The 21,430-nt window shown below is 38.0% G+C and overlaps 1 protein-coding gene across 8 annotated transcripts in view; it reads left to right on the forward strand.

The window, feature by feature from the left end:
* The window catches only part of LOC109465242 (epidermal growth factor receptor-like), a 91,261-nt gene that overhangs the window by 28,627 nt on the left and 41,204 nt on the right, over positions 1 to 21,430 (forward strand). For 2 of the 8 annotated variants that reach the window (XM_019762388.1, XM_019762390.1), the window contains exon 1: positions 18,606 to 18,868. The exons of the other annotated variants lie outside the window; for them this stretch is intronic. In XM_019762388.1, coding sequence (XP_019617947.1) covers positions 18,793 to 18,868 — 76 coding nt within the window. In that variant the 5' untranslated portion in view covers positions 18,606 to 18,792. Of the gene's footprint in view, positions 1 to 18,605; positions 18,869 to 21,430 lie in introns of those variants that run through there. 8 annotated transcript variants of the gene reach the window in all.

Genomic DNA, 21,430 nt, shown 5'->3' on the forward strand with positions numbered 1-21,430 from the left:
TTTTCAGGCAGAATAGTAGAATAGGTCTTGTAAAGTCGCTAGTATAGATCTTCGTAAACTTCGACAACTTGGGGCACATAAGTACAAATAGATAAACAGATAGGGTTATTGGGTACAGATTTGAAAAATTAAAACTGTAAGAAAGTCTCCTATACTTCAGTCACATAGCTTCCAGCTCTAAGTAGCACATCCTGGCTATATATCAATGACATTATGAACCACTAGTCACCAGTACAGGCTATAATTATGAATCAGACGTGTGCCATAAGGCTGTGTTTACCTGTTGTTTACCTGCCACTTTACAATGTGTGTCTGTAACGTACATCCTAGCCATATATCAGTAACACTTTGAACCACTAGTTAAGCATATAGGCTATAATTAAGAGTCTAAAATCTTCCATACAGGTTTAGCTACAGGTGTGTTGTTTACCTGTAAACACACCTGTGACGGTGTGACCTCATTCTCCATGTGATCTCTGACCTTTGGACAAACTTTCGGGAACCATAGGTCACTGACTAAAGCAGAAAAACAAACTTTTATGCAAGCAAAGCAAACTCTGGCTCTTGGCACAGCTTGACTCAGAGAAACAAATAAAACAGCATACTTCAGTGACAGTTATTTAACTTGTTAGGTCAAAGTGTGAACGTAGAACCAAACTTATGTAAATTACTTGTTACATGACCACTTGAAGACTAGAAACCTTTGAAAGTTTGAAGATATCTATGCTTAATGACCTCATCTACATTTAATGAATCCTGGACTTGGAAAAGAAAATTTTACTTTGAACTTGAATAAAATCAAGGAAACTTTATACTATGTATTCCATAACATTTTTAGATTTGGTGCTGAAATATTGATGAAGTAGTTGCACTATAACTAATGAATGTCTCCTTTTGTTTCATGTGCTGCCCTGTCCTCATCATTCAACAAACAACAGGTATGTTACAGAGCCTTTCTCTATGATAATGTATTAAAGTACATGCTATGGTAGACTGCAGTCCTGCCTCTGGACCAGTAGGCCAGGGTTTGAATCCCAGTCTAACTCACTTTGATATTGAATCCCATCACGGATGATGCTGGAAAGGGTTACAGTCATTCAAAGAATATAGGGTTTAAACAATCCTATTGGAGAACCCACCACACTTATCAATAAGATTAAAGTGAATCAAACTATTCATTTCAATCAAAATTCAAGCTTGTACCTACCAACTCAATCCATAGTCAATACACAGAACTATCATCCTAAGTCTTGTGGAGGTTATAAAACCAGCTATGGCATATGATGCATGTTTGTCCATCATATGACATATGGTACATACTGATTGCTGCATACTCATACAAGCTTTTATGATACATCCCGCTGGTCTTAACAGCTTTATACCAGCTGAACCGAAGACTCAAACAACCATTTGTGTCTTGGTAACAGGCCATGTACTTGAAAGAGGGTATCAGCTAGCTGTGAAAGCCTTTTAGCTGAGTATCCCTGTCCCTGTCATCCTTTTGTGCACTCTGCCGGTAGGCTTGGGGAAAAACTACAAACTACCTGTGAAATGTGTGCCGGGATAGGCTTATAAGTTTGTGGGTAAGCCAGGAGGGACTTAAACAAATTGACCATTAGTTCCTCTGATTTCTAAAGGGAAAAGGCTTAGAAGGCCAACGAGAGATTCATTTGTCATCTTGGCAGGGGTTTTGATAGTCAAGGGATGGGCCAGAACGTTTAGGGGTGGGAATAACATTTGAAAAGAATTCGTATAGAGAAGATGAAAAAGGGTAGATTACACTACAGATCGTAGATGGACATGTTTGACAACATAAATATATCTCACCATTTTTACTATTGGATATATAACTCATGGACAAACAAAGGTAGAAAGTACATAATAAATATCACATGCCCCAATAGCCATAGAATATTGCAAGTTTGGCACAGGAAACAGTCACACATAGTTGCACAGGTAAGTAAAAACTACTCACGACTGTAGTGCCCTGTGCAGTCACCCAATCAAAAGTCGTGTCTATCTCTTTTCTTTTCAACCATCAGCTACAATGTATGTAGAGTATGGAATTGAGTTTGTTTACCTCCATTAATGGCTTAATGTGTACATAATAGCTGCACTTAAGAGTTTTCAAAACATAATTATGTTTTAATGAACTCTTTCTTACTTCACAAAGTCAGTACTTAGCTTTGATGTAAATGCCTTATCTAATGCTTTATATAATGAATAGTGAACAGCTGGCTTTCTTTGTCTTGTATCTGTCTGTTTATTATCAAACAATGTAACTTGTTTAGGCTTGTAGACTTCCATGTTGAATCAAATTTGCAGTCAAAGGAATAGCATCAGCACAATGGAGAACCAAACATATGTTTCTGGTGTGAAACTTGCAAACTTTAAAAGAGAGAGAACAATTTCAAAAAAACATTCTATACCTGAAAGAAATTGAAGCAATATGATGGTTTTCTTATGCATCTTTTTCCATATACAATTCATAATGAATTCTATCAGTGTATACCTACAAACCTTAGTTATTAAAAATTGCCAGACATTTCTTACCTACACAGTTATTATTTGTTCTATGCTATCATGCCTCCCTTCAGTCTAATTACATGTTGGGTTCTAGCCTAGTAAATCAACAGTCACACTGATACAGGATACAACTTATGCTCCAAATGAAATGATTGGCCCATTTACAACAGGTAATCTGTTTATGAGCAGAATCCATAGCAATAAAGCTCAAACAGACGTCAATGTTCCCATCTGGGCTGCAGTGATGTCATCAGACAAAGATAAAAGGATTTGTTCTGATTTTATTTTTGTCTTCAGTAGAAGGTGCCCCACTGACTACGATTGGCCTACACGGCTGATCCATTTTGGAATAGGGGTGCTCTCAGACAGGGTAAAAAGTGACGCATTATGTTGGATGGAAACGAATAAACTTGGGGGGGGATATAAGTTTAGTCATGTTTGGGACTGCATCCTTCCCACTGCAGCGCCACCTAGCAGTGGGAAGTAGAACCAGTCAGTACTGCCCAGAGGACAGTAGAGTAGGTCTCTTCTGCAGCTGCACGAAATCCAGATTTTTACGGTTTTCGTTTGATGTTCATGTTGCAAATTTTGCCCCTTGCAGGCAATATATTTTCCAACACATTCACATTTCGATCTATAGACAGAATATCATCCTTAAATATGCAAATACTGCCTTAAACCAGACATTCTGCAGAAGGAGGATTTCCAAAAGATTGTCAGATACACATGCCCTGGATTTGTGCTTTGTTTTTGCAACTGAACAGAAGCTACAGATCCCAAAATAATCTCAATATCATTTCCTATATGAGAACACCTGAACAGCGTAATCCTTAGCGCGTTCAGATTTAGGACTTAAGTAGGCTGAGACTTAGAAAGTGAAAGCTCCTTTACTTAATACGTCAAGATGATGGATCGTCTCACCTTAATAGCTTTATCAGGATGCAGAAACTTTCACTTCCTTCTAATGTCTCACTTCTGCAAACAATCATTTGACATTTAGTCTAAGTGAAAGTAAAAGTCATCAGCTTTTATCTTGATGAGTCTGAAGGATGTGACTTGTTAAATATTCAGCACTGCCGGTTTCCTGGTTTCTTGATGCCCAGGGAAGGACCAGAAAGTCTCAAGGGAACTGGAACAATGATATTCACAGTCCTACTTTCCTGAGACCTGTTCCACCCACCTTGTCTCATAGGCTTTGCTTCTGAGGAAAAGTCTTGCCAAAACTTCGTACAATTCGTAGGGCCAGACCAATTTTGTAACTCGTTTAAAGCATGTCTTTCTGTTTTCACAAAATACGAAATGCAGAAGTGTATTTATGAGGATGTTACTAAAATTTCATGTTCCTAGTGGATTCACAACGTAACCATTCAAACAACAAACACATCAACCAACCAACCAACCAACCAACAAACCAACCAACAAACCAACCAACTATCTAACAAACCAACAGGCAAAAACAAACAAGTAATAGTGAAAGCTCATTACCTTCGCCAAGAAGGTTATGTTTTCAGTAGCGTTTGTCTGTGTGTGTGTATGTGTGTGTGTTTGTGTGTGTGTGTGTGTGGTTTAGCAAGATAACTCGAGAAGCAGTGGATGGATTGGAATGAAACTTGGTAGGTGGGTAGGACTTCATGAGACCTAGAAATGATTAGATTTTGGGCCCCCTGGCGGCTTTCCTAGGTACTGCAGCTGAACTTCCGGTTTTGATATCTCATGTTCTGGACATGCTAGGGTCACGAATTTTGGTTGGTAGATAGCTCTTGGGGTAGGGAAGAAGTGACATGAGTTTGGGTCCCCTAGCGCCTTGTTCTGAAACTGCAGGAGCATTTGTTGAAAAAAATTTGAAGGACGATAACTCAAGAACCGGTTGACGTATTGTCGTGATTTTTGGTATGTAGGTAGTTGAAGTGATGCTTGACATAATCAGATGGCAATTATGCAAATCAGGAGCTAATTTGCATAATTAATGAGGAAATTCTATAAATCCGATTTGTTCGATAATAGAACTATGAAACAGTTGTGACATCTACTTGAGAACGAGAAAAACATCTGAGGATATAGATTATGTAAATGAGGACCTAATTTGCATAATTAATGGAAAATTCTTCTAATTCCATAGTTGTAACTGCTGCACCCCGAATTTCATACTTGCCACATGTGGAAGTTAAGTGAAGGTGAACACAATAAACATAATTTATTCAAATCATGACCTCATTTGCATAATTTATGAGGAAGTGCTATAATAGCCTTTTTGTTATGATAAGGCTGTCATTGGATGGAGAATATGATCAACTGACATAACCCATGCAAATGAGGCTCTTATTTACAAAATCAATTATAATTTGAAATTGTATTATTCGTCACCCGCAAGGGTTAACATCTTTTGGCGAAGGTATGAGATCGCGGAACTCTTGTTGATCTTGTGGTCACCTTGACCAAGGGCTCAGATCTAGACACTCCTTTATATAGCCTAAAGTAGCCAGAGTTACACAAAGATGTTCCTAGAAAGGAATTTTCGATCCTTCCCAGAAGTTGGCAGTGTGGCTGAACTGCTTTTCACTGGAACTTCTCAGAAGGAAGGTGATACCCCCTTTGCTTGCTGGCAGGAAACTGTCAAGTTGGCAGAAATAGAGAAGTAACATCACATGACGGAATGGTTTCTGTGATTGGCAAGGCAAGAATTGGAAAAAAAACAGTTTCCCCTTTTCTAGGAATGGATTGCGGACGTCGCTAGATTTCTGTGATTGACAAGAAAGATAGAGCAGGGCAGGAATTGGAAAAAAAACAGTTTCCCCTTTTCTAGGAATGGATTGCGGAAGTCACTAGATTTCTGTACGTGATTGACAAGAAAGATAGAGCAGGGCAGGAATTGGAAAAAACAGTTTCCCCTTTTCTATGAAGTAAATAAAGAGAGGAAATACAGAAGAGTTATTTTAAAAAATTCCCCTTTTCTATGCAGTAGATAAAGAGAGGAAATACAGAAGAGTTACTTGAAGAGAGCATTGTTCCATTGTTGTTAAACAACGTAAGCCATATGATAGCAATCGTAATGATTATAAAGTTTTTCCAGCTTCACTCAGCCAACTTACACAAAAAACTAAGACAGTGAAAATAGGAGAATTACTTTTGTCCAACAATTGTAAAATCAGGACCTTAGATCTACACTGACTATTTTTTGTCCTTGTATTCAATATTGCATCTAGGTCTTTAAAATTATGGTGAGGTTTTACACTCAGTTGCACATGTGCACCACCCCCACCCCTTCTTGTCATTTTTCATTAGCTGTGATTGACAGGAACTTAAGCAGAAAGAAAAACATTAAAGCTTATAGTTTAGAAACATTTTTGACAGTTGAAAATTTTGTCTCATGGAAAACCTTAGAATGAAGACCTTTCACATTCTGCTGTCTGAGAAAACAAGTGGATGTCCTTGAAGGTGTGAAAGTTGACTCATTAGTGAGACAGTTGGAACCTGACTTGAACCTTCCCCTTGTCTTTTGAGTCTCTGCCAGACAAAACAAAGACAGCTGGCTGCTCAGGGACATAGCGGATTTGTGGCAGAGGTGAAGTTGACAGACGGGTTTTCAAACCTTGGGACTTGGGATTTACTACCAAGTGGTGAAAACTTGTAATTTAGGGCTTCTGCCTGTGTTGGTTGGAATAGTGTGACAGTTAATCAACTGTTTTGGGACTGTGCCAAGAAGAAAAGCCAGGGGACAGTGGTTGTATGTGGGCACTGTGCGAGTTTTTGGCAACTTGCCTTTCTGGTCCTTTCTAGGGGATATTGACAAAACTTTCAATGTTTATACTTTGCTTACTTTTCAGCAAAGGTGCAACAATGCAGCTGTTAAACTTTCTACCATGAAGTAGAAATAGTTGTATATATTCACCATAATCATAATCACAATCATACATAGCAAAAGTAGAATGTTATAGGATTTAAATGTTTCAAGGATCATCCCAGGCAACTCAAGGTGCAAGCTATCCAAGACGTAGAACTCAATATTTGACCTTCACAAACCTCTGGAGGTCATTATGGCCACCATGCAATTCCAAGGAAAGTCAAGTTATAGAATACATGTAATCCCAAGTAGAACTCCTAATCTGACCTTCATGTCCCTGTGGAGGTCATAATGGCTGCCAGATAACTCCCACTGAAGGTGTTTTATAGAATAATGTCAGGTAGACTTCCAGGTTTGACCTTCATGTCCATTTGGAGGTCACAATGGTAATACCACACCCCCAAGAGGTCATAAATGGTGATCTTACCACTCCAAGTGCAATCATGGTAAAATACTGAGAGCCTCGGAGATATGGGAGCTGTAAACTATCCCAAATGGGGATGCATGTTTTGAGTTTAAGTTTCACTTGATTGAAAAGGATATCAAGGAATAGAGACAAGAAATAGTTTAAAACACTCTCAACTGTGATTAGAAAATTATTCCTAAGTTTAATGAAATAGTCTGTCTAAGAGTTAAGTTGATGAAAATTTATAAAATCATGACTAGAGGACCCTGATGTTTTAGAGAAAACCCATAAACTTCTTCCACTCGTACATGTAATTTAGGTCCTAAAAACCAGCCAAGCATGATCTAGGTGTTAACATTATGATGTCATTGATCATGATTATTAAAATCCCCTATCAAAAGTCTAAATAGATGTTATTTGTATGTCTATAGACAGATATACATTTTTGGAAAGGAGGACATATAAACTTTACAATGTCCTATTAGTTGTGGCAAAATGAATATCATAAACTTCGTATATGGCATTGTTAAGAAGTACCTAGCAGGAGCAAGGAAGCTAAATCAAACAATGAATATTACTACTTCAACTCAGCCTAGTGAACAATTTCTTTAATTTTGCTCTCAGCTTGACTTTGAGGTAAAGTTTCTTCCTCCCAGTAGGTGTCTCAGTTTAATCCCAAGTTTTAGACTTAGGTAATCTCCTACCGGTAAGTCTATTTCTTCAGGAGCAAATATCATATTGTATACCCTTGTGCCTTGCCACTGTGTTTGCCTGTTCGTGCAAAAAGCACATCCTCACTTCCAGGGAACATCCTGGCAGAGAGATTGCAATCAGGAAACATCTTGATTCTTGGTCTTGAGTTTTTAAGATTAGCTCAACACATTTTGTGTTTACAATGACGGGTGTGCAGCCTCCGTGTCTGCAATGTTATTGTTCTGCTACTGTTCTTTCCTGTCATTGTCACGGAATAAGTTATTTTTACATCCGGAGTTCCGGAAAAGGTGTGTTCGTAAAATCAGTATGGAGGCGTGGGTCCTGTCCATAAAGATGTAGCTGGTAAGATTGCAAGAATCATCATTTCTTATCATGACCTGGATGTCTTCCAACTGTATCTATTCCCTAGTCATTGCTGGTAAGGGGTTTTGAGGGTTGTGGGGAAGCCGAGAGGAAATTGTAAAAACGTGACAGGGTTATCCTGCGGTTAGATCCTGGTACAGACTAGTCCTGGTCAGGAAGTCATAGATACGAGTAAGTGATTTGAAAGCAAGGAAAGAAAAAAGTTGGACCAAATGAAAGTTAGATTACTTCAAGTGAAATCATAGCTTTGAAACAAAACCTGCAGTTGAAATGAGAACAATATAGGATGTGGATCATTGATAATACCTTCACCAAGGAAAAATCCACAATGAGAAACAGCTACCTACACATGATATTTCTCACAACAGAACTAAGTGCACTTATATCAGACTTCTTGCACCCTACGTCAGCCTAACCCTGGTTAGTCTCCTTAAGATGCCGTGAAGAATGGAGGGTCTCCCTGAAGGAGTCCAGGTGTAATTCCCCTCTCATCCTGTCATTAATACCTGCCACTCCAGGCTTATAAAGGTGGGGCTACTGATGACTGGGATAAATCATCTAGTACCCTCTAGATAAAGAATCTACCTTCCCTGGGTCCAGTAGGGGCATAGGTTGATGCCAAGTGATTTGTTTTTGAAGCATGTTTCCTTGGAGAGCTTTGTAATCCTACTTTATCCTAGTCTGTCTTGTCTCAGGTAGGGCTTAGAGGTGGCATTGCTGATGGGATGTTCTTCAGACTGTGTCCTGTAATGTCCAGTAGTTATAATGGGGTGACTTTGAGGCTGCAAGACTTTTCTGTGCAATACTGTAAGGTTAAGATGAGGGTAGGTAGGCTAAGGTAGGCTACTTGAGGGCAGTTGATTCTCTAACCCTTATCTGTTGCCATCTATAATTGAATAGTTGGCAGCAATGTTTTCACACGGTTAGACCTCCTTTTCTTGGGACATTCGATAGGAAATATTGCCAACGCACTAATATTATTCAAGACAGCTTCAGTCTTGAGCAGAGCATACAATACAGTTGCTAGTACTAGTGTCATTGATGGCCAGAGATCAATGAAACAAAATCTTTCTTTGAAACTGACTGTCTAAAAATAGAAGCTTTTCCCATGGCACAGGCATTTGTCCCATTTGTATGATAAGTGCTTCAGCAGAAACTTACATGGATCAGAAGTCTATTGAAAGTACAATGTAGGTTTATTTTGCCAAGACCATTGTGGTCACATTTTGTGTTGCAACTTCAAACTCTGGCATTTATCTAGGGAAGATCCTTCTCTGAAACTGATCCCGTCTACAGCTAGAAATCATACTGTTCCATCTACGTATGCTATTATCTTTACACTAAATTATACGGAATCTATCCTGTATATTGTCATTTCTAATGAACAGGTACTGATGAACTCTACTTATAACTACGCCCAGTATCATTGGAATGTAATTATGTGCACTTGTCTGTCATAATACAGGATATGACAGGTCACTCTGGCAAGTGCACATTATTACATTCCTGTGATACTGGGCATTATTATATGTAGAGGTTATCAGGATTTGTTCATTAGAAATGACAAGTCGTCACTAATGTTACAGGCCTGAGGCTGGAGGTCTGATGTGTCAGTCAGTCAGAGGCAGCTGTAAGATTAACTCTTGGGTACCAGGAATCAGGAGCAGTTTCCGTAAGGAAAGTCAAGGTCAATCTGACTTAAATTGAGTCATTCCCCCCATGTGTCTCAAATTTACCTGTCAAAAAATATCTGAGCATTGGTGTGTGAGTACTACACATGCAGAAGACTTGTTAGCAAATTAACACCTATGTATCTGTTCATTTTTTGACTGAATTTATCTAAAATCCCATCGCAAAATGAACTCCAACAAGTGTTACCACACCCAGTAGCAGAAGCTCTAGTTTCCCTTCATTGGCTGAGTCAAAGAGGTACTGCTTGGCACTGAATCTTGGAAGACTTAGTGACATAATTGGGGATCTAAGAAGTTAAAAACAGGTGGTACTAAAGTTAGCATTAACCTCAGAAAGTGCAGGGGTAGGTGACTGTGTGTGTGTGTGCCAAGTTCGTTATGACCTGCTACTCCCCACCCACATGATCTTCCTTGGTCTGTCTGAAAGACTGTTCCAAGAAAAACACATTTGCCAGGCAGACATATGGTTTACGCTTGGACCTGATTTTTGCGAAGATGGTATGAAATGGTACGAAAACTGCATAACACACGCGAATGTACGAAAACTCTGTACATTAAATTTTTCCTGCATGTAAATTGACCTGCTTTTTGCAGTATTGGGGTATTTATTACTCTTACAAATTGGCTTTTAGTAGAAATCAAAGAATACTGAAATATGTCCTTATGTTATATTTACTGATTTATCCCAGTTGAGTTAAAAGTCATTATGAGGATTATGAGGATAGCAAATGTTGTCCTTCGCATCTAATCCGTAATTTCCTGTTGACACTATGAAAATATTTAGTCCCAAAGAGAACATTAAGATCACAGGTAATATAAATGTAAATTGTTTCTTCCATCCATCCTGTGTTTATAGCAGGATAATGCACACTAATGCATCCCAATGGACCTGAATGGATCTGATGTTGAACTTGAAAAATGAGCCCCGGGGGAAGGTTTAGTATTTTGTAATTAAGAATTATGTTGCAATTTAATTGATGGTTTTGTTACAAGTCACAAGTCATGTTGTGATTTAATTGATCTTTTGGTACAAGTCACAATTTGTCCCAAGTCATTCTGCAACACTTCATGATATTGTCACTTCAAGATTTGAAGGAGAATTCTGTTTTTCTTACCAGATTCATTATGTAGATAGTATGACTTTCAAAGCCATGGTTTTGTACTTCTGTGAATTGGTTTCTCCTCAGTACCCATACTTTACACAGCAGTAATGTATAAATCGTAAAGGGGGCCCCAACAGCAGTTAGCGTTCTGGTTCTGCAGATACCTTATTTCTAATTTCCCAAGAAGTAATTTTGGGTACAAAAACGGCATACATACGCGAGCCTACAAAATACTGCTTACTTCAAATTTTTCCTGCATGCTAGTCAGCCTGCTTTGAGGGACTGATTTTGTATTCTTATGTTGGTACTATGCAGTTTTCGTTCCGTCAGGTTTTTGCCCACGTGTGTAAATCGGGTCTTTGATGTCATCTGCACAAAGAAGTCCCTCTGTGAAGTAATGCTAATATGATAACGTGTGATGTACACCCATTAACTATCAGCAGACAGGACCCTCAGATGTTGGGTTATTTTAAAACCGCCCACTGGCTAACAGAAATTACATTACTGAAGAACTGTCTTTTATCATAGATAGTGACAGTCCATTACCATGTGGGAGGCAAGACAAAATGCACTGCTGTGACTGTAGTTTATATTTAGTACAAGTCACCAGTTAAAAAACAGCCACATTTTGAAGTTAACATCTAGCATCATTACTTTTGATGTGGATTCATGAGCAGGTTTCCCTTTGGACTGTTCTTATTGTAAGTTATGGCTTAAAATTACCATCTCAGATGAGACTCAAGACAACATTTACATGGCTCTCTATAGTTGAAATTCTTTGCGTAAAGAAATATTACTTGAGTACCACCTTTGATTGAAATAGTGCTTGCATCAGAAGTTTTCTAAAGTAAAGTCATTCAATCTGCTTACTACTAGTAGAAGTCCATTTCCTTCAGATATTGTTGGTTTAAGGTTAAATCCCATGATGTAGTGCTTGTATGTTATGTGCTATCCCGAACTTGTCATTCTGTATTCAGGATGTATTTAAGAATTCTGAAGGTGTGTCCCCTCACAAGAGAGTGCACGTGTATCATAAAAGTTTTTACGACTTTTCTTGAGTGCATTTCCATGTAGCAGAACCCAGCAAGCGCTTGGTTTGACGACCAGGAAAGTGAACACCAGTGAAAGCTCAACAAAGCATGACTGTTCTTGGCAAGAAGGATACTGAATTCGAAATGTGACCACTTCAATGTGTGAAAGTTACCTCTGTTTTGAAATTCCAGCAAGAAAATGCTTTTTTGTTCATAGCAGCTGTGCTTGTACAATCACAGAAGGCAAAGTGTTTTATTCCAAAAATGGGGCTCACAGCACAACACTGCATTAGTTTAATTAAGCTTCCTGTGTTCTTCTAAGTTGTCAACTATGATGTAAGTTTGTCTCTGTATTCACCCAGGAAGTTGTGTACAGTTGGTACCTGTTGGCCTCATATGGGCAGATATTTTGTATTGACTCATTTATACTTCTTAAAGCAAATGTGGGTCAATGATGAGTTATCATGAGGTGGCAATCAGTCTAAGGGTGATGTCTTTGCCTCAAAACTTATTTAACTCATACTACAACTTCCGGCAGTGTAGTTAGTGACCGTGTCAGACATTGCTATATATCAAAGAACAAAAGAGAAACAGGATAAGTTATAGTCAGTTCACAGGGAGAAAGAAAAGTCATACATTTGCATCAGTAACATTACCAAAAGACCATAACAAGGACATAAATAAGGGTACAGTTTCAGATGTATAAAACCAGGTGTAGCGCTGTAATGCAGACAAATAGAAGTTCCCACTACAGTGCACTTGATATCCCTGTCGATAACAGCTTTTAGAAACTTTGTATAAATCAAGAAGGGATAATGGAATGTGTTGAACCATTTCCTGAACTCGGCATGGATTTTCTGTACAATGTTGAGACGTAAAATGATATTACGTCCTTTATAATGCGCTAAAGCCATTCCAGACCATTAGTATCAGTACACAAAGCAGCTATATGACAGCTGTAAGCATCATATCTGGCCCTTTTTTCCATGTGTACTGTCCTTAGGGGAGTTTGGAGTCGTAGGGTACCATTATGGTGCCTGACCTTGCCTTGTAGGCTGCCATAAAAGTGTTGTAGATACGATTTTGACGACTCTAAGAAGTTCTTGTGTCAAAGTTGTCCTGCATGCTTTTACTTGGCTTCAGTAGAGTTTTTCACTTTCCACAGTTTGAAAATGGACTTAGAGTTGTTACTGTGTATAGGATGAATTATAGAAGGTATATTTATATATTACAGGTACAGTTGATTATGGTTGTGAAATAAAGGGCAGTGTACACCAGAATTTGCTAATACCAGTTTACTGCACTTCAAGGGGTAATAGCAAATATATGAAATGGAAATCTGTCAGCTCTAAGCAGCTATTACCTGCATACATGTAGATATTGCATTATTTTATTGCTGGTTTATTCTATTTTGGTAACACCCGCCCGAGCCATAAGCAGATTAGTGAACCATATGTCAGCAATAATATCATGAAAGCATCGTGCTGTCCACATAATTTAGCTGTAAAACAAAGCATACTGTATATTATAATCATGTTAAAACACACAACTGTAGAACATTATAGCTTCAAAGCCCGCTGAGTGATTATCATATGATAACATTGAGTATTTCAAGTCCTGCTTTAGTCCTGTACTTGCATGTACAGGTGCCTTTAAGAAGTGTTGTCACGTACTGTTCATCTACAACCCTAGAAGCACGTTTATGGCACCCAGTTCGGTAATTCGGGAACGGGCGACCCAGGGGATAACAGGCTTCCTGCTATGATGAAAATCGATGTTAAGTGTGGAGTGTGAATCTTTTAGTAGAGGGGGAAGTATTTACCATTTAGTTTATATCCCTTTGGTTTTAGGACTGCCTGTCCTTAAACTTCAGGCCACTGAAAATCATTTTGTAGGTTTGCAGATATTTGCTAAGAAATGTTTGATTGAATGAACTAGAAAAGTTATCATTATAATGCCGTTGCCAGAATAGAGCCGTACCAGTTGCATTGAATGCCACGCCCTTGAACATCTGCTTAGAAAAACAGATTTATTTGAAAAATGCATTCAATCCAGTGGTTGAATGATTTTGTTCATTGTGCATGAAATTGGTTTTCCTCATAAGCATAGCTTTGAATTCTATTTTGTTGATGCAGAAATGATGAGGTTATATGATGCTTATACATAGTTATGGACCAGGTTGCATGCCAAGTGTGGTTTATTGGTGAAAACTTTACACCAACTGACTTTTTAATTTGAAATGATAACTACATGTATGACATAAAGAATCTATCTGTATACCTTAGGATTGAATTGACACATGATTTATATTTTTTCACATGATTGTAGTTTGTACATGCCTTTTATTGTATTAAACTTCTATATGCACAAGAAATAACCAGCCAGCATTTTGGAAGTCCGTCTGTTACCATTCTCATGGTAGCACTGACTACCAAAACATTGGCAAGTAATTATTATTGGCTGTGTACATACACTGTACATATCGACCTCTAAGTAACACCCAAAATCCAGTTATACTGCCTATAATGCAATCAAAGTTTTTTTTTAGATTCATGTTATGAATCAATTATTATTTAATCTGCCAAAGAAAAAAATAGGTCAGAAAGGCAAGTTTGAATAGGCTGTTTTAATCTATTAGAGGTTTGTTATGGTTACCAAATTACACTAACCGCAGTAGGACCAATAGAAATGGACAGAATGTTGTATGATCCAATTACACTGGAAGTAGCTAACTGAATTATATCTGCATGGAGGAAACCCTAAAACCTATTAGCCTGGAAGCATGTCATTACCTATAAGACCTGTAGAACTTACAACTGTTGGAGCCAGTCCAATACAAAAGAATTGCAATCAATGTTAGACGACTCATTTTGCAAGATATAGGCTATCAGTTTGTACATTGTACTGTAATGGTCAAAGATTTTCAATACTTCTTGAAGTACAATTATAGTATATCTTATTCTTAATTACTTCTTGACCTTCTGGAACTTGTTTGAGACTCAAAGTAAAATTGATTTTTGTAGGACATCAATTTTATTCATAGGTGTATAAGTAAGAGATATTGTTAACTAAAGATGGTATCTGTTTGGATCTTTTCCAGTCGGTATTGATTGCCATTTGGTACAATGGTCGTCTGGTACAAAAACTGTTCCTACATATATTCATTCATAAGAAACCAATATGTATGAGAAAGAATGCTTGTAAAAAAACGGGCCTTGTTACATTGGATAATCATTATTCTATAAATAGTGCTTATAAATAGTGCTTTTATACATACCTAGGTTTATAGGCAGAGGTTTTAAATGCATAGCAATGTTATAAGTTTGTATGAGAGATGCAAGAAACCTAACTTTGCATTCATATCGTTGACCCATTGCAACAAAGCTGCAAAGTAGGGCAAGCTTGCATTTCCCCCCATGGATTTCACTGATATCGACCCTTTGGGTCTCTGATGTTCACAGCCTATGCTGCACCACGCTTCTGAAAGAAAGTAAATCTCACATGAAACATACATGGTTTCAGTTGGTAACCACACGGGTTGCCAACCATTTACTGAGATCACGACTACACTGGCCCCATGACACATCGGTATGGTCCAAATCCTCATAGCCTTGGTAAAATGGAATAAACAGAGAGGGGACTCTCTGTATGTATGAGTGTTGCTGGGGTTTCCCAAGTGCTTTATACTTTTGACCTGCACATATCTGCATTGGATTTACACTCATTACTGTATATGTATGGGTGATTATGTGGTTAAGGCCACACAAACTTGTTTTCATGGACGACGTCCTCTGGAGACCACTTATTTGATGCAATGTGAACTTTACGACTTGCTTGCTGATTTTTTCATAGTTTCGCAATTATAGCTGTCGTTTGTGGTTCTTCGGGGAATGGCCCAAATTTAGGGACCTGTCAAACTGTGGGCACTTTGTCGCATGTTGGTTGTCCATATGTTCTCCATATGGCAAAAAGAACAGGATATTTTGGGAATCATACCAAAATCAATATAAAAAGGAACGGACAAATGTATAATGAGAATTAAACTGTTCTCTAACTCAAGAAAAAGGATGAACTTTCATGCTAACAGACAAATGTCTAGAATAAAGATTGGCAAATAGCACACATGATAGGTACATGATAATGGAAAACAGGTTGCCTATTCCCTTACCTACAGTATGCATACATAAATACACAGGTACACAAACATACTGTAGCATATTCAATGTTATGATGAATCATAATTGTTTCATCACACACTAAATTTTGCCCCTGTTTTTTCTTCCATGTGCTGTTCTACTCTATCCTGTGTGTTGACATCAACAGGTATGTTTAAATGTTTCTTCCTCTTACTAGTGATGTTAGATTTTTAATGCAGAAACTTCACAGCAATAACTGAATAAGACAATGCAAAGTTGCGATGTAAGATGGAAGTCAGGTTTTTAGAGAAGCTTGTTCCAAGAGATGGAATCCATTTTGATTAAAAGTTTTAAAGATTGAAGCATTTTCTTTTCTGAGAAGCAACTAATTACATTGTACATATGCTATGGCCTGATCAATGCCAGAAGACTACAGTGTACATTTATCTCTGTCACAGAATTCCATCGATTAACTGTCAGTTTTACAATGCTACATGTAGCAGGTGCTAAAGAACATGCTTTTTGTGACGTATCCGACATTTCCAGGCCATATGTGGGCAGTACAGTTAATTACACCTTCCAAACTTGACACCTAGATGAATGTACCTATATTGTAACATGTCTTTTATTATTGAACTGTTGAAATTAACCAAAGGGACCATTAATCTTGAGTTTTTAGAATTAGCTGATGTTAGAATCTTTAAAACTGAAACGTTTGCGGTTGTTTGTTTGTGGCATTTTTTATGGCGACCTCTTTACTACAACACTACAAATGTACAAGTCTGTTCTTTGAGTGAGAAAGAACTTGGTAGTTACTTGTAGTTGTATACATGTACCTTTTACGCCTACACATAGGGGTACTTTTATTCCAGGCCATGTAGCATAGTGATCGTAACTATTACACTTTACAGACGAAGGTAACCATTCCCATCTCCCTCCTCCCATTTTCTTCCACTGACATCTAGAAGTGATGTGATTGCTTTTTCCATTGCCAGTCTTTTACCACAAGCCCTGCATACAAATTGATTTCACAGCTACATACTCTTGGTCATGCTTATTTCATTTTATTACCTCCAAGGTTCTGTTTTTGTTCTGTCTTGTTTATGTGTTTGCTTGTGTGTTAGTGGTTATGGTCGCGTGCTTGGCACATGGGGACACAGGAAGTTTAGGTCAAATTTCTCAGAAAAACCTTATCTCATTGCTGTCTTACTTTTCCTGCCATATGCATTAGCTGTTTCCTTACGAGAGCCAGTGGGAAAATGCATGGACTGAAGCAGCAAGAAATTTAAAAGTGAATAAAAGAGGAAATACACAAAAAAAAGGTACTAGAAATTTAAGCTATGCATTCTTTATTTGCAAACCGTTCAATCCAGGAATACGGTGCATCATTGTCTGAAACAAGTACTTGGCAAGTATGAATGATACACAGTGCTCCCATTACAAGGAAGTTATATGACATACATGTAAGCTTGGGAGTGAAACCAGGCATAAAACAAAATTGATTCTGTCTTTGATCTGTACTTGGGAGCAGTTGCTGCTGGATTAATGGCATTTTCCTGTGCTTTTGACTTTCCTCCCTGTATATCACAGCTATGCGAAATAAAAGGCGGAGAATGTTTAGTGCCAGGGAAATTGGACCATGTATCTCCCAAGGTTTCTCGGTGCATTGTTCAGCTTTAAAGTAGGTAATTTACGGTGGTTATAAAGGCTGTGTTTCTGTCATTGAGGGATGGCTTTTGTCATTTGCCTTTGCTGGGGAAAGAGAAAGCTTTTAGTCACTGTCTTTTAGCCCAGTGTTCAAAGGACCTTGTGATACGATTGGCTGGATTATTACGTGGGAAATCCATAAGCTGTAATAACTTTTCACACCCATATCATAGTAAAAGGAAGGGAACAATTTTAACTGCAACTTTCTTGCATTATGGCTCCATTTATAAACCAACTATAGACTGTAGACACCCATCAAAAAGCTCAAATGGCTGCCAAGAGAGGCAGTTTCCTCTTTTTATATGCCTAGTTTGACCGTTTGCAGTTTGAAATAGAAGGTTTCGTGCCTCTTCCTTCAAAGTTTCAAACCATGAAGCATACAGGCGGAACCTTTTAGTATAGAATTACTTTCAGAAACAGCCCAACAATCAACACAATGAAAACAAAATTCAATTATCCTACAAATTAAATTTTCCCTGAATCAAAGTGTCAAACCATGAAACTTGTAAGAGGAACTTTGCTATTGTAGTATTAATTTCAATTAGCCTAACAATTAACACTGTGAAAACAGAATTCAATACTATCCGCCATTTCCATTTGTCTATTCCCTGTTTGAAAAACAGCGTGTTTGAGAGATTTGAAGTACAGCACGTTACATTTTGGAGTTTGTTAAAACCTTTTTTTTTTCAGATGGCAGATACATGTACATGTGACGTCATGGCATGGACGTTAGTTAGACAAAGCCACAGTATTTACGATAGTCAACTTTTTATTTACATTTCCTTTGCATTACACTGTACGTGTTTGTGTACCAAAAGTATCCTGTAGTCTTACACAATGCTTCACCTTACATTCATTGTACCTGTTGCGTAATAAACTTACATTTGACTTGCCTTATCATATCCAACAAAGTCTAGTATATAAAATTAAGTATTATTGTTTTGAAGGCCAGCTCAAAAATACTATATTCAAAAGAATGATATATGATAGTATAAACAATACCATTATTAGGTGTCACGTGAACATGGACTAGTCCAGAAGGCGTGTCTGTTACCAAGTATGTACAGAGTGAGTAAGCGGATGGTTAATTGCCTGAGGGCAGACATGCTTCCCAACCTACACAGGAAATGACAAGTACACCACACCACATCCTTACTTGTAGTAGTATACCAGTGAGCTGGCTCATCAGTATAGGTCCTGTCTAAACAACAGGGCTTATAGTATCAAGTTTTAGTCAAGTTTTGAGTGATTTTAGGGAAAGAGGGGTTTTAGAAATGGGGTCGTGTTTTTGGACTGTGTTTGTGGGACTGTTTGTACAGCATATGTTTGCACAAGGCACTGACGTAAAAGGTGAGTGAACTGTTGTAACTGTGGTTGAATTTTCAGTAGTGTACAGTACCGGTGGTGTCTGTTTTGTGACACTACTGCCGCCACCGGTGTATTACTGAAGTCACAACACACGGCTTAAATTTCACCATGTTTTAATACCTGTGGATTTGAATCTTACCAGTAAATTAATAGAGTCAAGCCTGTACAAGTGACCTGACCTTTGTAAGGAATACCTGGCCACTTTTTGGTGGTCGCTTGGATAATTTTTTCTCATTGACTCAAGCATTAAGAATCTTTGACCACCTGTTAACATAGACCAGATTTTATTGGTCCCGAATGGTCTTCCTGGGCAGGTTTGACTGTATTTCTTCCTAGCTGTACGTAAGGACGTTGTATGTTATAGTACGTCATGTGTTGACTTGGGTGGTATCCGTTCATGTATTGGGGCTAGTACAGGAGTACTGCAGGTGTGTAGAACTTGTACGTGCATTTTGTCAGGTACAGTCTAAAGGTACACTAAGGTTCGAAGGTTCTGAATTGAATCCTACATGGAAGACTGAGGTTGTAGCGGCAGCTCGATTACCCCATGGCTGAACTCTCTCCTATAGGCCCTTTTGTTAAAGAAATTTGTTGGCAGAAATGGGGAAGTTTCTTGGGAAAAGGTCTATCGTTCCGTACTAAACCTTTCCATGGGATTCGAAAATCTGGTAAGAATACAAGCATGCAAGATGTTTGTGGCATTTGACATCGAATTTGACTTTATCAAAATGATTGATTTATCCAAGAGTGAAGAAAGAAGACTGACTGACTCCCTTGCTATATAATATAGTCAGTTGTTACCTGTCTTGTCAGCTTTAAAATTTTGTACTCTACAGTCAATGTCTGTGTTAAAAGATAGCTGTATGTATTAGGTACATATACTGGTATTTAAATTTCCAACTGTGTGAATTTTGCAAGACTAGAATGATGAGTTTTAGAGTATGGACTGAGACAGTGGGAACTGACCGGTGTCCTATTTCCCAGCAAACTTGTTGATACATGTGTATGTTTGGAACCCTGTGAAAACATGCCAAACAGCAGGAAAACAGACAAATACAACATAGCAGGGTTTTGACTCCAACCACAGCTCTGTTTGGACTGGTTTGGCCAAGTCAAGGGTCAACCATAATTCCTGGTCAACCTTTTTCTTCATACCATCCTTTTTTCTCTGTCCCTTTTCCAGAACAATATGTGAGGAAGTAAATGATTTGATGAAATTGTACAGAAACCCTTTGAACCCTCTTTATTCTACAAAACGAAGAAACAAATATTTGATTTTGTTTTTGGGTCTGATATCAGGGGTCGAAATAACCCTCTGTGTGCAACTTGGTGCAAGTAAATTTGGTGTCGTGCAACTAATTTTTTGCCTGCTTGCACCATGGTGCAAGTTTGCTTTATCCACTGTTACTACCTGTAGAATTACCCAATAATATTAATTAATAAAGAACTGGAGTGGAAAGGAACAAAACCAGAATCCATGAAGTTTTTCTTCATTTTTTGTAAGTAACAGAAGGTTACTATCTACGTCGCTGCCAGCGGATGTTTCCCATCACTTCTGTATTTTTGGAGGGTGCAACTATTTTTCTTCCAGTGCAAGTATTTTTCTTTTCATTTGCACCAGTGCAAGTTGGCCCCAAAATCTATTTCGACCCCTGGATATGGAAATGCAGTAATACAAAATTAATATATTTGCAGTGTTGAGGTAAAGAGGTCAGCAAAACATTTAAGTTTTAAAAGTTCTAAGTAATCTAACATCAGCTAATTCTGAAGAATCAAGCTTAATGGTCCCTTTGGTTAATTTCTATTGTTCAATAATAAAAGACATGTTACAATGTAGGTGTCATCTAGGTGTCAAGTTTGGAAGGTGTAATTTACTGTACTGCCCACATATGGCCTGGAAATGTCGAATACGTCACAAAAAACATGTTCTTTAGCACCTGCTACATGTAGCATTGTGAAACTGACAGTTACTCGATGGAATTCTGTGACAGAGATAAATGTACACTGTAGTCTTCTGGCATTGATCAGGACATAGCATAGTAATTAGTGTAATTAGTTGCTTTATAGAAAAGAAAATTATTCTTAAAAACTGGTCGCCTTTTAAACAAAATGGATGTCATCTCTTGGAACAAGCTTCTCCAAAAACCTGAAGCATAAGATTCTTTCAACATCCATTTGATAACACTTCAAACATGCATTCAATCTATAACCATGACCTTATAAAAATTATCAAGGTATATAAATTGATGAAAGATAACCATCCGATTCATGCATATTTGATTGTCATCAAAATTGCCATTGTGTCAAAGACCATCTCAGTGATTAGCTAGGCACCTGTTGGAGTCTCTCCCTAGGTAACAATGAAAAATTGTGCATTTGGCCTTGATAGAAAGTCCTTTGAAGAATGACATGCTCATTTTGTTTTGCCCTACCCCCTTATTATAGCGATCTTATCTATTGTGACAGTAGTGATAGATAATCATGAATCATAGATAATTCAGAAGCGTAATTTAAGTAATTACCCAATGCTATTGTCCTCAACAT

Source organism: Branchiostoma belcheri, unplaced genomic scaffold (genome assembly GCF_001625305.1).
Source record: "Branchiostoma belcheri isolate BF01 breed outbred unplaced genomic scaffold, Haploidv18h27 scaffold15, whole genome shotgun sequence".
NCBI lineage: Eukaryota > Metazoa > Chordata > Leptocardii > Amphioxiformes > Branchiostomatidae > Branchiostoma > Branchiostoma belcheri.